General features: G+C 38.0%; 1 protein-coding gene across 1 annotated transcript in view; it reads left to right on the top strand.

The window, feature by feature from the left end:
* snx19b (sorting nexin 19b) overlaps positions 1 to 15,579 on the top strand; it is a 182,625-nt gene that overhangs the window by 147,813 nt on the left and 19,233 nt on the right. The window contains exon 10 of the mRNA XM_041174199.1: positions 11,714 to 11,801. Coding sequence (XP_041030133.1) covers positions 11,714 to 11,801 — 88 coding nt within the window. The remainder of the gene's footprint in view (positions 1 to 11,713; positions 11,802 to 15,579) is intronic.

Genomic DNA, 15,579 nt, shown 5'->3' with positions numbered 1-15,579 from the left:
GGCATGTGGCTAGTAATGTTAGGAAGACAATATTAAATATGTTAGTAAATGGGAAAGCAAAGTCTAGGAGAATACTCATTGTCCAAGGTGCTTCTTGTAGTGCTATCTTCCACTTTAAATTGTATATATGTTTGAATGGAACATAATTTTATCCTTAATATCATTAAAATCACTCTGCAGACCTTATAAGATGATTGCATTTATGCTAAGCAATGGAAGATTAACTAACAAGAGTATTGAAGGTAAACTTTAACAATACATTATCAAAAAGATAGGAAATAATTAAAATCCAGGAAAGTTTTACAAAACCCATGGCTCCAACACAAGCACTTGATCCTCTGTCACTGTGATCTGTCTTGTTCTTTTCATGTATTTATGTCTTCCATATATTGATATACATAGCCAAATAAGCAACATAAATGATATATGTTTGGCAGTGAGGTCATGGTTAAATTAGATTAACACTGCTACTGACATTCATGAACTCCTGATCATTTTTTTTTGAAGATCTCAAGTTCATTAATGAAAAAGTTAAATATTAGTTTTTCTTTTGCTTGCCATTCTGTAGGCTTCTGTAATTAAATATGTTTTCAATCACGGTCCTTATGTCCAAGTAGTAAAGTACTGCCAGGTTAATATATTTTCATATTTAGTAACTGGGAAGACTAACTTCAATGTTGTCTCATGACAGGCAATGAATTTCCTTTAATTAAAGCAGCAAATGTTGGAAATGCTTCACAAGTCTGGCAGCATCGGTGGAGAGAGAAACAGAGTTAACGTTTAAGTCGATGACAAATTAACTTTGTTTCTTTCTCTGCGGAGAGTGGTATGTGAAGTATGTAATTTAATTACCCACAGAGTTATTTTACATTCATGAAGAGCAAAAAGTGATTCATGCATGTGAAATAATCCTTCATTAGAAAAATATGTATGTTTTTTAATTCGTTCTTGGAATGCGACCGTTGCCGGCAAGGGCAGCATTTATGGCCCATCCTTATTGCCCTTGGTGGTGAGCCATTGACTGGAACTGCTGCTGTCCATGTGATGTAGGTACACCTACAGTGCTGTTTGGGATGGGGTTTCAGGATTTGGACCCAGTGACAGTGAAGGAATGGAGATATATTTCCAAGTCAGGACTATGTGGGGCTGGGAGGGGAGCCTGCAGGTAGTGGTGTTCCCATATGTCTACTGCCCTTGTCCTTCTAAGTGGTAGAGATAGCAGCTTTGGAAGGTGGTGTCGAAGGGGCCTTGGTGAGTTTCTGCAGTGCATCACTATAGCTCCTTGTTTAAATCAAATTATGATAAAGTGTATGGTTAAAAACATAAGAAATAGGAGCAGGAGTAGGCCATTTGGCTCCTCGAGTCTGTTCTGCCATTCAGTAAGCTCATGGCTGACCTGACTGTGGCCTTAACTCAACTTTCCTGGCTGCACCCCTCCCATAACCCTGTACTTCCTTGGAGGTCAAAAACTATCTAATTCAACCTTGAATATATTCAATTACTCAGTCACCACTGATCCCTGGAGTAGAGCATTCCAAAGATAAATGACCCTCTTTGAGAAGCAATTGCTTATAATCTCCATTTTAAATGGGAGACCCATAACTGTAATATATTTTTGTTTGCACTTTTAAGTTTGATAGATTTGAATATTTACTAAGTGGATTATTGATAACCGCATGAACATAACTGGCTTGGGGTATTACTGATGCAGTTGCGAGTGTGGTGGTGGGTGGAAGAATTAGCTATGGTAAGGATACAGTCTATTAACCCAGGGTGATTCAAAAATTATCTCCTGCACAACGCTGTAATCCAGTGAAGCTTCTAATATGGTGTAACCTCTTTGAGGAAATATTTATATAAGGATAGAGAAAGTATAATCTTTAACACTTTGAGGGGTTTGTTTTATTACAAAAGAGAACTTAACAGTGAACCCTATATTTAAGGATATGAACTAAAGATGCTGCTTGATACTTGGATGTCATTGATAATGGAGGATTGTGACCATTTTTTTTCACTCGTACTGAAGACTGGTTTAGCTAACATAAGCTGCAGCAGTTGTTAATTGCAGGGAACATTAGCATGCTGTATTGAATAGGATAAGTAAGTTAACTATCCTGTTGGAGGTAATGTATAGCAATTGCATTATGATCTTTAAAATATTAATTGGCTGTTACTAAATTCTGTTACTTGTTGAAGTATTGTTCAAATCCTGGCTTGCTTGTCTGTTCATCACACGCTTCATTCTTCAAAACAACAGCCAAGATACACTTTTATGGTCAAATTCATATCTCTTCTCTGGTTTCCAAACTCTCCCCGTTATGTAAACCATTTGTACTTTTGCATTGTGAATATGCTTTGCCTCACTTAACTGTACAGAGACTTTTGCAATTAGACAAAACATTAGTTGAGTCCTAAGCACTGCTTATTGTTTGTTTTGGATGGTTTATTTCTCTTACTCTGATGGATTACATCATTTATTACAGACAAAAACCATGTGCTTTTTTGAAACAATTTTTTAAGTTATCTGTTTACTTTTCAAACTTAATTGATTGCCCTTGTGAATATTGGTCCTTACAGAATGCTCATGAGCAAATAATCATGCTCACTGTTTGCTTTCCAATAATGTCATATTATCGGATGTTAGCTTTTTTTTGGCTCATAAATGGTGTAGCTTTGTTAGAAAAAGCAAAAGAAGGAAAGTGCATACTTTTTTATAGTCCCTTTCAGGTTTGAGCCTTGGCTCAACGGCAGAACTCAGACCTCTGAACCATGACTCCAGATCCCACTCCAGAGACTTGAGTCATCTCCGCTCTCAATTCCACGAAATCTTGTATGTCCAGCAGTTTCGAAGAAGAGCAAGGGAATTCTCTCCAGAGTGCTGGCCAAGTTTTATCCTTCAACCAAATCAGCAAAACAGATTAACAAGTCATTATCACATTGCTGTTTGTGGGACTTTGCTGTGTGTAAATTGCCTATTGCATTTACTCCATTGCAATAATGATTACACTTCAAGTACTTCATTGACTGTAAATTTCTGTGAAACATCCTGAGATTATGAAATGCGCTCTCTTTCTCATTCTCATTTTCTTGCTCTCTCTCGATAATATATACTTATTTTTTTACTTAGAAAAAGAAACACTATACTTTTTTAATATCTTTCTCTCATTCTCTCGCAGCCCCTCATCCACTGGATGCCCCAAAGTGCATCATACACAAGGTCCCACATGTAGTAATTATCATCAGTGACCAGATAACTTGTTTTGGTCATAAAATGATGAAAGGTCATTGACCTGAAACTGTTTCTCTCTCCAAAGAGGCTGTCAGACCAGCTGAATATTTTCAGAATCTTTTTGTTTTATTACAGATTTCCAGGATTCACCACTGTATATTGCTTTTCTAACTGTCTTATAGTCTTTACGATGATTTAACAGAACAAGTAAACTTTCACTTCAGGTACCTACAAAATCCATTGCTGGTAGCTTATTTTCCTTTATGTTATGCCAGGCCAAACCAAATATTTTTATGAAGCTCCTGTTACCTTGTGTGTTTGCCAAAATGTTCACTTTGCTGTAATAACAAAATGTATTTTCTGAAGTGACGTCTGCTTTTATTTCTTTGACCATTTGGCTATTAATTTGCTATGGTCGGCACTACATCAGACCATTGACAATCTGCATCTGATTAATGACATTTTTTGGTATTTGCCATTTTAAAAAAAAATTACTCTTAATATAACTTCTTTCTTGGATTTTTCTTTATTCCCCATCTGCAAAAATATTTGAAGAACATACTTGAGTGCTGTTGTGTGATGTGTTGGAATAGGGAAACAAAGTATTGTAAAATAGCATCTGTATGCTTGTAAACAATCATGCTAGAAAATACAGAAGGAATTTATAAGTCTTTGAAATAATAACATTTCACAGAACCTTCACAGCTCATAATCCGTGAAATTTTATGATTTGGTCTCAGAATCAATAGCACTGTTAACACAAGCCTGTCAAGTCTCTCACATTTTGAGTTCAATTTTGACCTATTTTGCCCTTAGAAAGGGACATAGTTCACTATATTTCAGTGGGTTTGTAATCTGCTACATTCCTTTTGGTGACCGAAACCTAATTTCTGGTCTTTCCCTAATGTTAGCAGTTCTAGCTGGTGGTTTTGATTCACTACTGTGTAAAAACAGCATCTGATTTGCTAACTCAGGAGCTTGCCACAATTCCATTAATTTCTTTCTTTACTTGCTGCATAATTTACTGTCATGTTGTGCTGATGATGTCTTACCTCTGCAGCAAAGTAATGCGGCATCATTCCAGTGGTCTTTACTGTCAAAGGTTTAATCAATTGGGACTGGGGGCCAATTCTTAACTGTAAAGTTCAATCCTCTTGCCAAAAAATCTGATTTGGTGCCATGCCTTTGCTAAGTAACTGAAGATGCAAGTTTTAAATAGCACAAGAATTGTGATTTTTACAGGATGAAATTTCTAACATTAAAATCCATTTCTTTCACTATGGTGTTACGGTCAGATGAACAGTGGTAGAGTGGCTTCCCTCTCTTTGCACCTATGGGTTGACCACTATGGGTCTTTTTTAAAAGAGAATTTGCTTACCAATTCAATGAGTGTTTAACTTTTTAAGTGCTGTGACTGTAAAAGATAGACATAGACAAGTTTCCTTGTTAGTTTTAAAAGAAAAGGAAATAGTATTTATTGTACTTAACATGCAATATGTAAATATAATAAAAACGCTACAACTTTCATTCATACATACATTCAGGAGATTCTCACACATACACACAAATAAGCTACAAAGAGGAAGGGGAGGTAAGTTGTTTAAGTGCCCAAAAGAAGGTCAATCATATACGGATCCTGTAGATTGACTTGGACGAGTTCAGGCTGCATTCAGTGATCTTTCTGGATTCCACGTCGAGATGATTTAAAATGTTGATAGATGATCTCTGTCTTTTCCTCCAGCATCAGCAGCTTTATCTTGAATATGCCGCCTCTGGTGGTTGACAGGTCAGAGCACAGGCAGGGCACATGCTTGTAGGATGGCTGGAGAGAGAGGAAAAAAGGAGCCAAGAGAATTCTTCCTGTTGTCACCCACTCGAGGCCTTTCTGGTCTGAATGAATGACCCTGGAAAAGCAGTTTCTTTAAACACATGGCCTCCATTCACAACCTGGCCAGTTACCAAATATAGTCATAGCAAGGTGGAAACCCTCATTCCAGATCCATTGTTTAAAATCATTTGATTACATGGCCAGGGTCCATTGCCCAAAGTGATCGAGTCTAACGATCTGCACCCACCTGAATAACAGATTTGGCCTGGATGTCTACGAATGGTTCAGGGGATTGGTCACCTGCACTCGTTTAAGCTGACTACCTCTGGTGGACCACGCCAGACAGCCCGGCTCCTTTCAGTTAGCTTGGTAAATTCAGGATACAGTAATGTAAATGTTCGGCCATCTTCAGAACTGCTGCTTAGGTCATTTATCTTTTAAAACTTATCCTGGGGTTTCAGCCCTCTCAATCAATAAAGTCATTTTCAATATAAAACATGGTTTTATAACAATGTCATAATTTTTGCAATAAGCATTACAATAAACAAAGTGTAGCAGAATGTTGGAACATGTCAGCTTAAGATTTGTTTTGATATTTGAATAGGAAAACCAACAAAAAACTGACTCTGAGCCACGAGGTTATTGGTTTAAGCCCACTGCAGGCTTGGAACATGTAAACTAGGCTGACACCTCAGTGTAGTAATGAGAGAGCTCTACATTGTTGGAGCTGTAGGCTTTTGGGGAGGAAGTTAAGCTAACACCTCATTTGCTCCTTCAGGTTGATCGATTGGCACTGAGGAAGAGCAGGGAAATTAACCTGGTGCCCTGGCCAACCTTTTTCCCTGGAGCAACACCACCAAAATAGATTAACCAATCACTTAGTCATTGTTCTTTCTGGAACATTGTTGCATATGTATCTCCAATAATCATGGCACTTCAAAAGAAAATGTTGTGAAATCCATTGGGACATACTGAGAATTTGATAGGCACTATACAAAGTCAATTTAGTGTTTTGTACTTTAAAAGAACATTTAAGGAGCAGTGATCACAGTATCATAAGGATTAGATTAATTATGAAAAAGGAGAAGGAACAATTTAGAGTTAAATATTTAATTGGAGTAGGGCCTATTTCAGTGTGTTGAGAATGAATTTGCCCTATGTAAATTGTATTCAAAGATTGTCAGGCAAAACTATAACAGAGCAATAGGCTGCAGTTAGAAAGGGGATGACTTGGGTACAGTCAAGGTATATTCACATGAGTAGGAAAGGAAGAGTAACCAAAGCCAGAGCTCTCTTTGTGACACAAAGATAAAGAGTAAGATGAAACAGAAAAGGGATGCATGTGACAGGCATCAGGTTGATAATATAAGTGAGAACCAGGCTGAATACAGGAAGTTCAAAGGGGAAGTGAAAAAGGAAATACAAGGCGAAGAGACTGGTATTAATATGAAAGAGAATCCAAAAGGTGTGTGTCACCATATAAATAGTAAAAGGGCAGTAAGAGAAATGGTAGTGTTAATTAGGGGCCAAAAAAGAAATCTACATATGGAGGCAGGGAACATGGGTGAGGTACTAAATGAGTAATTTGCATTGGCTTTTACAAAGGAAAAAGATGCTGCCAAAGTCCTAGTGGAAAGAGGAGGGTAACTGAGATACTGTATGGGCTAAATATTGATAGAGGATGTATTACAAAGACTGACTAAAGTTCAATTTGATAAGTCACCAGGACAGAATAGGATGCAGTCAAGGATACTGGGGGAAGTAAGGGTGAAAATTGTGGAGGCATTGGTCATAATCTTCCAATACCCCTTAGATATCAGGGAGAATTGAAAATGTTACACATTTGTTCAAAAAAGGTGTAAGCATAAACCCATCAACTAAAGACGAGTCAGTTCAACTAACTGCTTTTAGAAATACTGATTGGGGATAAAATTAATAGTCACTTGGATAGGTATGAATTTCTTAGGGGCAAATCATGTTTAACCAATTTTGATTAAGTTTTTTGATGAGGTAACAGAGAGGATAATATGGCTTAATGTGGTCCATATGGATTCTTAAAGGTATTTGATTAAGTGCCACATAATAGACTTGCCAGCAAAGTTGAAGCCTGGAATAAAAGGCACAGTGGCAGCATGGATACCAAGTTGGCTGAGTGATGGGAAGTAGAGAGTAGCGGTGGATGGTTGTTTTTCGAACTGGGGGAAGGTGTACAGTGGTGTTTCCTAGGGTTGATTAGGATCACAGCTTTTCTTACTATTTATTAACGACTTAGACTTGGATGTACAGGGCACAATTTTAAAATTTGCAGTTGACAGAAAACTTGAAGAATTATGGGGAAGAGAACGATAGACTTCAAGGGGACGTAGGCTGATGGAATGGACGGACACATAAAATTTAATGAAGAATTTGGTAGGAAGAACAAGGACAGTAAATATAACTAAAGGGTGCAGGAACAGAGGTCTGGGAGTACATGTGTACAAATTGTCGAAGGTGGCAGGACAGGTTGAGAAAGTGGTTAAAAAGGGGATCCTGGGCTTTATAAATTGAGGCATAGAGTGCAAAAGCAAAGAAATTGGGATGAACTTTTATAAAACATTGATTCAGCCTCAACTAGAGTGTTGTGTCTAATTCTGGACTCTATGCTTTAGGAAGAATGTTGAAGACTTTAGAGAGGCTACAGAAAAGATTCCAAGAATGAGGGACTTCAGTTACGAGAATAAATTGGAGAATTGAAGGGGCTGTTCTCCTTAGCCAAGAGAAGCTTGAGAGGAAATCCAAGAGAAGTGTTCAAAATCATGAGGGGTCTAGACAGAGTAGATAGAGGAAAAACTATTCCTATTTGTTAACAAATGGAGGACACAGATTTAAGGAGAATGACAAAAGAACCAAAGGTGACACAAGGAAAAACTTTTTTATGCAATAAATGGCTAGGATCTAGAATGCACTGCCTGAGAATGTGGTGGAAGCAGAATTAGAAGTGAAAAGAATTTGCAGGGTTACAGGGAAAGGGCGGGGAAACGGAACTAGCTAAATTGCTCCTGCAGAAAACCGGTGTGGACTTGATGGGCTGTGTCATCTGCTTTAGTGCGTAATCATTTTGTGATTTGTTCGATGAGAAGATGAAATAGATAAGCAATATATAAAATGCCATGTAAGTAAGTAACTGCAGCAATGGCACATTGTGAACATGATGCATTTGATGCAGTAGGTTCCCAATGCTCTTTTTTTAAAGTCAGCGATGAGATAATTTTCAGCCGGATGCATCTCAATAACTAATTTTCACTTAATTTGTCAAATGAAACACTGCCATTTCTAGTCCCTGAATATGATGCATTTGATGCAGTAGGTTTATAATAATTGCATTTTAAGACAATGCCCAGTTGTGTTATTGTGTATCGATTGCTGTCATTTCTGAATAATACTGTGATTTTGCAAAAATGATTCCAGTAATAAATACCTAGAGATACTGCTCTGGCAGTACATGGGTTTGACTAAGAACTTTGGGTTTTTTCCCCCTTTTGATGAACTGTTGTTTTACGACTGGCATTGTTTTTGAAAGTTCTTCCTAATTTGCTCTTTTACTGAACTGAATAATTAACATTCAGGGACTAGAATTGGCAGTGTTTCATTGGGCAAATTACAGTGAAAATTACGGTTATTGAGATTTGAATAAATGTTCCACACCATAATTTAAGGTGTTTCAAACCATGACAGTTGCAGCACATAAAGAGGGGATAGAATTCTAAATAAAGGAATGCTTCTGATTGATACTATCCTTGTTCTTTGATGAGTAATTTCAAAACTTTTTTTTGCATGCAGATATTTGCATGAAATCCAGCTGAAAATTATATCATCACTGACTTTTTTTTAAAAAAAGAGCATTAGGAACACTTGAGTATTGTGAAATTAAAAGCCTGGTTACAGTATATATAGGATATTTACTAAAGATTACAGCATTGAAACGACATTTGAACGACACTGAATTCATAATTTTTCGCTGTTCTCTCCTGAGGCTGATATCCAACATTATGGTCATTGAAGGTTGATTTTTAATTTCAGTTCTTTTTAAAGGAACAAAAATTGCTTTTTTCATTCCAGTACCTGACCGACCGACACTCTGTTCCCAACCTCATTTCAGTCTTGGTCCAAGCATGGACAAAAGAGCTGATTTCAAGAGGTGAGGTGGGAGTGACTGCTCTTGACATAAAGACAGCACTTTACTGACTTTGACATCAGAGAGTCCAAGCAAAGTTGAAGTCAGTAGGAATCTGGGGTTGGGGGGGTGGGTGGTGGATGGCATTGAGAACTTTCCACTGGTTGGAGCCATACCTAGCACAAAGGAAGATGTTTGTGATGGTCGGAGGCCAATCATCTCCGCTCCAGGACATTGCTGTAAGAGTTCATCATGATAGTGTCCTAGGCCCAACCATCTTCAAGTGCTTCATCAGTGACCTTACCTACATCATAAAACCAGAAGTGGATGTTCACTGACAGTTGCACAGTGTTCAGTTTTGTTCATGAAGCAGAATGTGCCCATATGCAACAAGACCTGGACAACATTCAGGCTTGGGCTGATAAGTGGCAAGTAACATTTGTGCCACACGAGTGCCAGGCAATGACCACCTCTAACAAGAGAGAATTTAATCATCTCCCCATGACATTCAATGGTATTACCATCACTGAATCCCCTGCCATCAACATTCTGGGAGTTACCATTGACCAGAAACTTAACTGGACCAGCCATATAAATACCTATATAAAAGCAAGTCAGGGGTTGGTAATTGTGTAGCAAGTAACTTACCTCCTGACTCCCCAAAGCCAAGGCATGAGTTAGGAGTGTGACAGCATACTCTCCTCTTGCCTGGAAGAGTTTGTCCAACAACGCCTGAGAAACTTGATACCATCCAGGACAAAATAGCCCACTTGATCAGCACCCCATTTACCACCTTAAACAGTCACTCCTTCCACCACTGATGCACAGTTGTAACAGTTTGTACCATATACAAGATGCACTGCAGTCTCTTTCAACAGCATCTTCCAAGCCCAAGACCTCTACCACCTAGAAGGACGAGGGCAGCAGATGCATGGGAACACCAGCACCTGCAAGTTCTCCTCCAAGTCACACACCATCCTGACTTGGAACTTTATCCTTCACTGTTGATGGGTCAAAATCCTGGAACTCCCTAACAGCACTGTGGGTGTATCTAAATGAGATAAACCGCAGAAAGAGACTCACCATCACCTCACGGGCAGTTAGGGATGGTCAACAAATGATGGCCTTGCTGTCGATGCTCACATCCCATGAAAGAGTAAAAAAACCTGCTTACCTCTGCATGGAGGAAATGTTTTGCACCTGCTTTGTGCAGCTGTAGATGGTGTGGGTTGAAGCCATTTGTGTCCAGTGGCACAAATGTCACTTCACATTTTCAATTTGTAACCAATGCAGCAAACAGGAAATGTAAATGAGCTTTCAACATGTGAAACAATTCTTATCTTTTAAGGATGACTTTGCTTCAAGTGGGCTTGAAAAAAAAACAATTTCTTGGGAAATTAGTAACTATTGTATTGCATGTTTGTGTTTTTTTTAACCAAATGCCCAAGCAATCTCAGTGGAAGGACACTTGGGGTTAGGAATAAGTCTGATATGTTGGGCATTTGAATTGAAGTGTGAAGCTACAATGATGCCATCCGTGAAACAACTTGTGTCCATTCAACCACCTCCTGTCATCCTTTCCTGGTGACTGCTTCCACCATTCTCCTGATCCAGTTGACTACATACATTTATGGAGGACAAAAATTTTGTTTATAATGCTGAAAGCAGGGGCCCATGGACGTTGTCCGAGAGCCTGATCAGGCTCGGCTTTAATGGTCTCACAGTTGCCTTTCTTACTGTCCAATGTCATTTGAGGAGACTAACCACTTTGGTGACAAAGTGGGGAGTCATTCATTCCTGAGGCACTTTACTCATTGTGCGTCACTACCTTCGGAATAGGAAGATAAGCACAATTCCAGTGAAAAACAAATGTTTTTGAGTGAAAACTCAGCAAGTTTAGTATTGTTTATTCAGCTTTTTGAAGTAGTGAGCCCATTATGATAATTCCATTTGCTTCATAATTGTTGTATAAGAGTACCAAAGTTTTTCTCTGCTCCTAGTTAGAAAAATAGTTTAATCACAGGTGCACATGCAGAGCTTTGATAGTGAGGATCGGGAAGGATTTGGGTGGCAGAAATACCCTTCTACTTCTCTCAGTCATGAGTTATCGAAGCTCAGTCATGAATTATTGATGATGGACATAAATTCAGTCCAAGGTTAGGTTCCTCACTTGGTACAGGTGAATGCTGAATGTTCTCCAGATTATGGATTGCAGTGTTTTCAAAATGTTATCGAAAACATCGGTTTTTGAAAATTCTTCTGTTTGTACTGAAATTTCTTAGCACAAGAAGATAAGTTTTATGTTTTAAATTCAGAAAGTTTGTGTATGAAAGCCTCAGATCGTGAGGCCCAGAACTGTGAATAATCTTTGCCAATCATGTATTTTCTTTCACTGAAAGATCGCAAACATTTTAATAGATGTTTTCTTTGGAGCAGAAGTCGCCTGATTAAGGCCCAGTTACACGTCTTTTGATTACAAGCCTTTCCTGTTATGTTTTGACAGCTCTGGTTCCTGAAGTTCTTGGTGAGGAGGGTTATAAGAAAAGTTGGCAGGTGGTGCTGGAGTCTCTGCAAGATCCTATGATAAACAGGTTGGTTTAATATAGAATTCTGGCTTTGCAGTGTTCACTTTTCCGTGCAGCTGTGCGTAGGCACACATCATCCTGATTTTAAACTCTATCGCTGTTCCTTCACTGTCACCAGGTCAAAAACCTGGAATTCTGTAACAGTACTTTGGGTGTGTCTAGATCAAATGGACTGCAGCGGTTCAAGAAGGCATCACCTTCTCGAGAGCAGTTAGGGATGGTAAATAAATGCTGGCCTTGCCAGCGATGCTCACATCCCATGAAAGAATTTTAAGAGAATCCACTTGGAATTAAATGTTCACTTGGAATTGAAATGATTTGTAATATTACAGTCAATCCTCATAACCTTAGGAGAAAAACTGCTCTAAATAAATTCCTTTTGAATGAATTTGCAATTTTATTAAACAAGGAGAAAGGTATTCAACAACTTAATTTCATCTATGTCCATTATTTAACAGGAATAATTAAGAATTACTCTTGCGCAACCACTAGTACTGTTTTGTGTGCATTTTGTTTAACCTGTCGAAGTGCTCCTATGAAGTGTATCCTCCGTGGCTAGAAATTATGAGGTGGAAGGCTCCCGAGCTTTCACCGAGGCCATTTCAGATGGCCGTATGAGGCGACCGCAAGCAAACCAGGACCTTGAGACAAAAACAAAAAATGCTGGGAAAAAATCAGCAGGTCTGACAGCATCTGTGGAGAGAAAGACAGGGTTAATGTTTCGAGTCCGTATGACTCTTCTATCTTTCTCTCCACAGATGCTGTCAGACCTGCTGAGTTTTTCCAGCATTTTTTTGCTTTTGTTTCAGATTTCCAGCATCCGCAGTATTTTGCCTTTATCGCAGGATCTTGAGAGCCCAGCTACAGACTGCAGTGTTGCAGCATGGGTCAGACAGTCTGCTCGAATTTTCATTGCTTTCCTTTTGTTAAAGGGACTGCATTTACATAGAGCACCTTTCAGCTGGCAAGACTTCCCAAAGTACTTTATGGCCAAAGGATTTTTGTGCAGAGGGTAGAACATATCTGCAAATTTGGACATGGTTAGAATTCACAAATAGCAAATGAGATAACTGTTGACTAAATCTGTTTCAATGTTGTTGGCAAAGAATTGATTGAGTATTGATGGGGACATCAGGAAAATCTCTTAGAATTCTTTATAGCCATCTGAACCATCAGGCAATGCCTCAGCTTGACTTCTCAGCCAAAAAGCATGGTTTAAAGGACAGCACCACAGTATTGTGAGAAGTGTGAAAAATAGCTCTGTTTGTATATTTAGGCATCAGTATTTGAGACAAAGTCCAACAAATTGCTGTCATATTCAACAAAGTTTGTGGTACTAACCAATTTTGCAAAAAAAATTAATTTATTGAAGGATTAAAAAATAAGAGTCGGATGTATTTTTGTATTTTACCAGCCAAAACTCAATAAAAATAAACTGCAGTGTTATACAGATCTTTAAATTACTGAAACTTGTAGTTTTTAAGAATATCCATTCTTCATTACTGTTAAAAAGTGTTTCAAGAAATTTTAGAGCACTATGACCATCAGGGAAAGAAAGGAAAAGGATAATGTCCAGGCAGGAAGTTTGCTTTTCCAGCGGTGGAAATAATTCTTTGAGTCCAGAGGTCCTAGAGGATATTTGATACAGTACCTAACAGCAGAGAGGAACTGCCATTGGATAAGGTTACTCTATAGAGAACACTTAGATGATGTACTTCATCACTTGCCACAAGCCACCCACATTTAAGTAGAAGTCAAAATACAAAGTTACGCTTTTGCCATTTTTGTTTTACTGTAACCGATCCAACACTAATAAGTGCTCAGCCCCTACGATTCACATTCCTTCATCTGCTACCCATTTTCAGGTTTACAATTAACTCAAAAACAAATGAAGCTGGGGAGCAAAATTTTGCTGTTAGGGATAATGCTAATTTGCAAATTAGCTTTCCACGTAACATAATTGGTCCTAGCTTTATGAAATTTATAGTGTATCATGAAGCTTTTGAGATTAACAAGTTTTAAAAATGTTGTTTAATATACAAGTAAGTATGTGGAACACTTCGGTGACATGCATTTTTTTTTGTATTTAATTTATAGAGCTCCTCCCTGTCAGGTAGCCAGTATACACAAACACTACACTTGCACAAGACTAATTTTAAATGGTAGGAATGATTCAGTAAAACCTGTGCAGAATTTATAGTTGATCAGTTTAATAAAGCAAGAAATAATGGGCCCAATTTTAATCTCTCTCCTGCTCTGATTTCCAGTGAGATTGAAGTAGCAACACAAAAATTGACTTACTGCTATCTGAAACCCACCCACTGTGATTTTTGAACCAGCCACAATTTATGCTAGAAACAGGCAAAAGCTTCATTAAGACAAATTGGGATCTTAAGAGATAGAATCCCTGCCCAATAATGATGAAAATGGAGCTCAGTGCCTTTCCTAAAATATTAAAAAAACAGAAGTCCTATGGAATCTCAGTCTTGGCTGTAATTAGGATCCAGTCAGCTTCAAATTGTATGAAATTTACTCTTTATATAAGTTGAACCAAATATTTGGTAACAACATTGTCTGCTTTGTCACTCCTTGTGACACCACAATAAGCTTCATTTAATTTTTTTACAGTATTATTGGCCAAGGGGTGAACAATCATCAATATGGGAGTCGTCTCATGGAACTGGGAAATAAGAGTGAAAGCCTTGCTTTCTAGCTTAATCTTCGAAAGCTCTGTGCAGAATATATTTTTCAAATAACTTGTAAATTAATTAGATTTTTTTTTAAAGGTCTCATACGTGCCAAAGTTCTTGAAGCTGCTTGTAAATTTTTATTGCAAAAAAATGACATATCTTTGTACATTTTATATTTTTGGAAAATGTGGTCAGAACATAAATGTTCAGTAAGCTAAGCACATTTTCTAGCTTCGGTCATCTGCTAGGTTGCAATTAAACAACACCATCATAACCATAAATGAGATTATGTTGTCTTAGATAGTGCTCTTCTTGGATAGGCTCTCGAAGCAGGAATCACGCTTTTTAGGACCCTTTCAGATGAAATCAGTAGGGAAATAGACCTAATCCATGCTATTCTGCCAACTCAGGTTGTAGTAGTTCAAATGTTGACCATGTTTTGGTTCCCACTATCCCCTCTTTAAGTGCACCCAAACTATATTGACTTTTGTTTTGTTTTCTTTATAATTTGCTGGGCCCCTTGTTAAATATGTCCAGTTAAAACTTACACTTAAGACTTTACAGAGAGCAGGGTAGTGATCGAAATCCATGATAGCATTTTAGCATAATGTTTACTTGATATACAAAACGTATGCAATCATCTGACTCAGAGGCTAAAACAGCACTAAGTAGCTAGGGATCTTAACGTGAAGAATTTGGCTATTTCTTCCTCTACCCTACATATTTTTCAGTCCCAATCTTCTCCATAGCAAGCCATTCTAACCAAAGAAAAGCTTCAGTCGGTGAAGCTGTAACCTTTGGCACTGACAGGATAGGAATCAGTTTTTGTGAATTGCATGATCCGAATAGGAATGCAGAATGGTGTCAAGCATACTGACTCAAAAGCCAAAGCTCACTTCCAGTGATTTTAGTAATTATTTCAGTTTTTCTTTCACGCATCATGATCATAAAACAGTGTGACCATTCCCTGTTTTTCCCAAGCTTAAATATGAGTTTCAGATTGTTAGTGAGAAATACTCATGTAGTAATATGGCTAAATGCATTTTTTGTTGAAAACTAGATTTCAAAATTAAAGTGGATACTGCTACAAAATT

This window comes from Carcharodon carcharias, chromosome 25, assembly GCF_017639515.1.
Source record: "Carcharodon carcharias isolate sCarCar2 chromosome 25, sCarCar2.pri, whole genome shotgun sequence".
Taxonomy (NCBI): Eukaryota; Metazoa; Chordata; class Chondrichthyes; order Lamniformes; family Lamnidae; genus Carcharodon; species Carcharodon carcharias.
The sequence above is the reverse complement of the archived record's forward strand: the minus strand, read 5'-3'. Positions and strand labels throughout refer to the sequence as shown.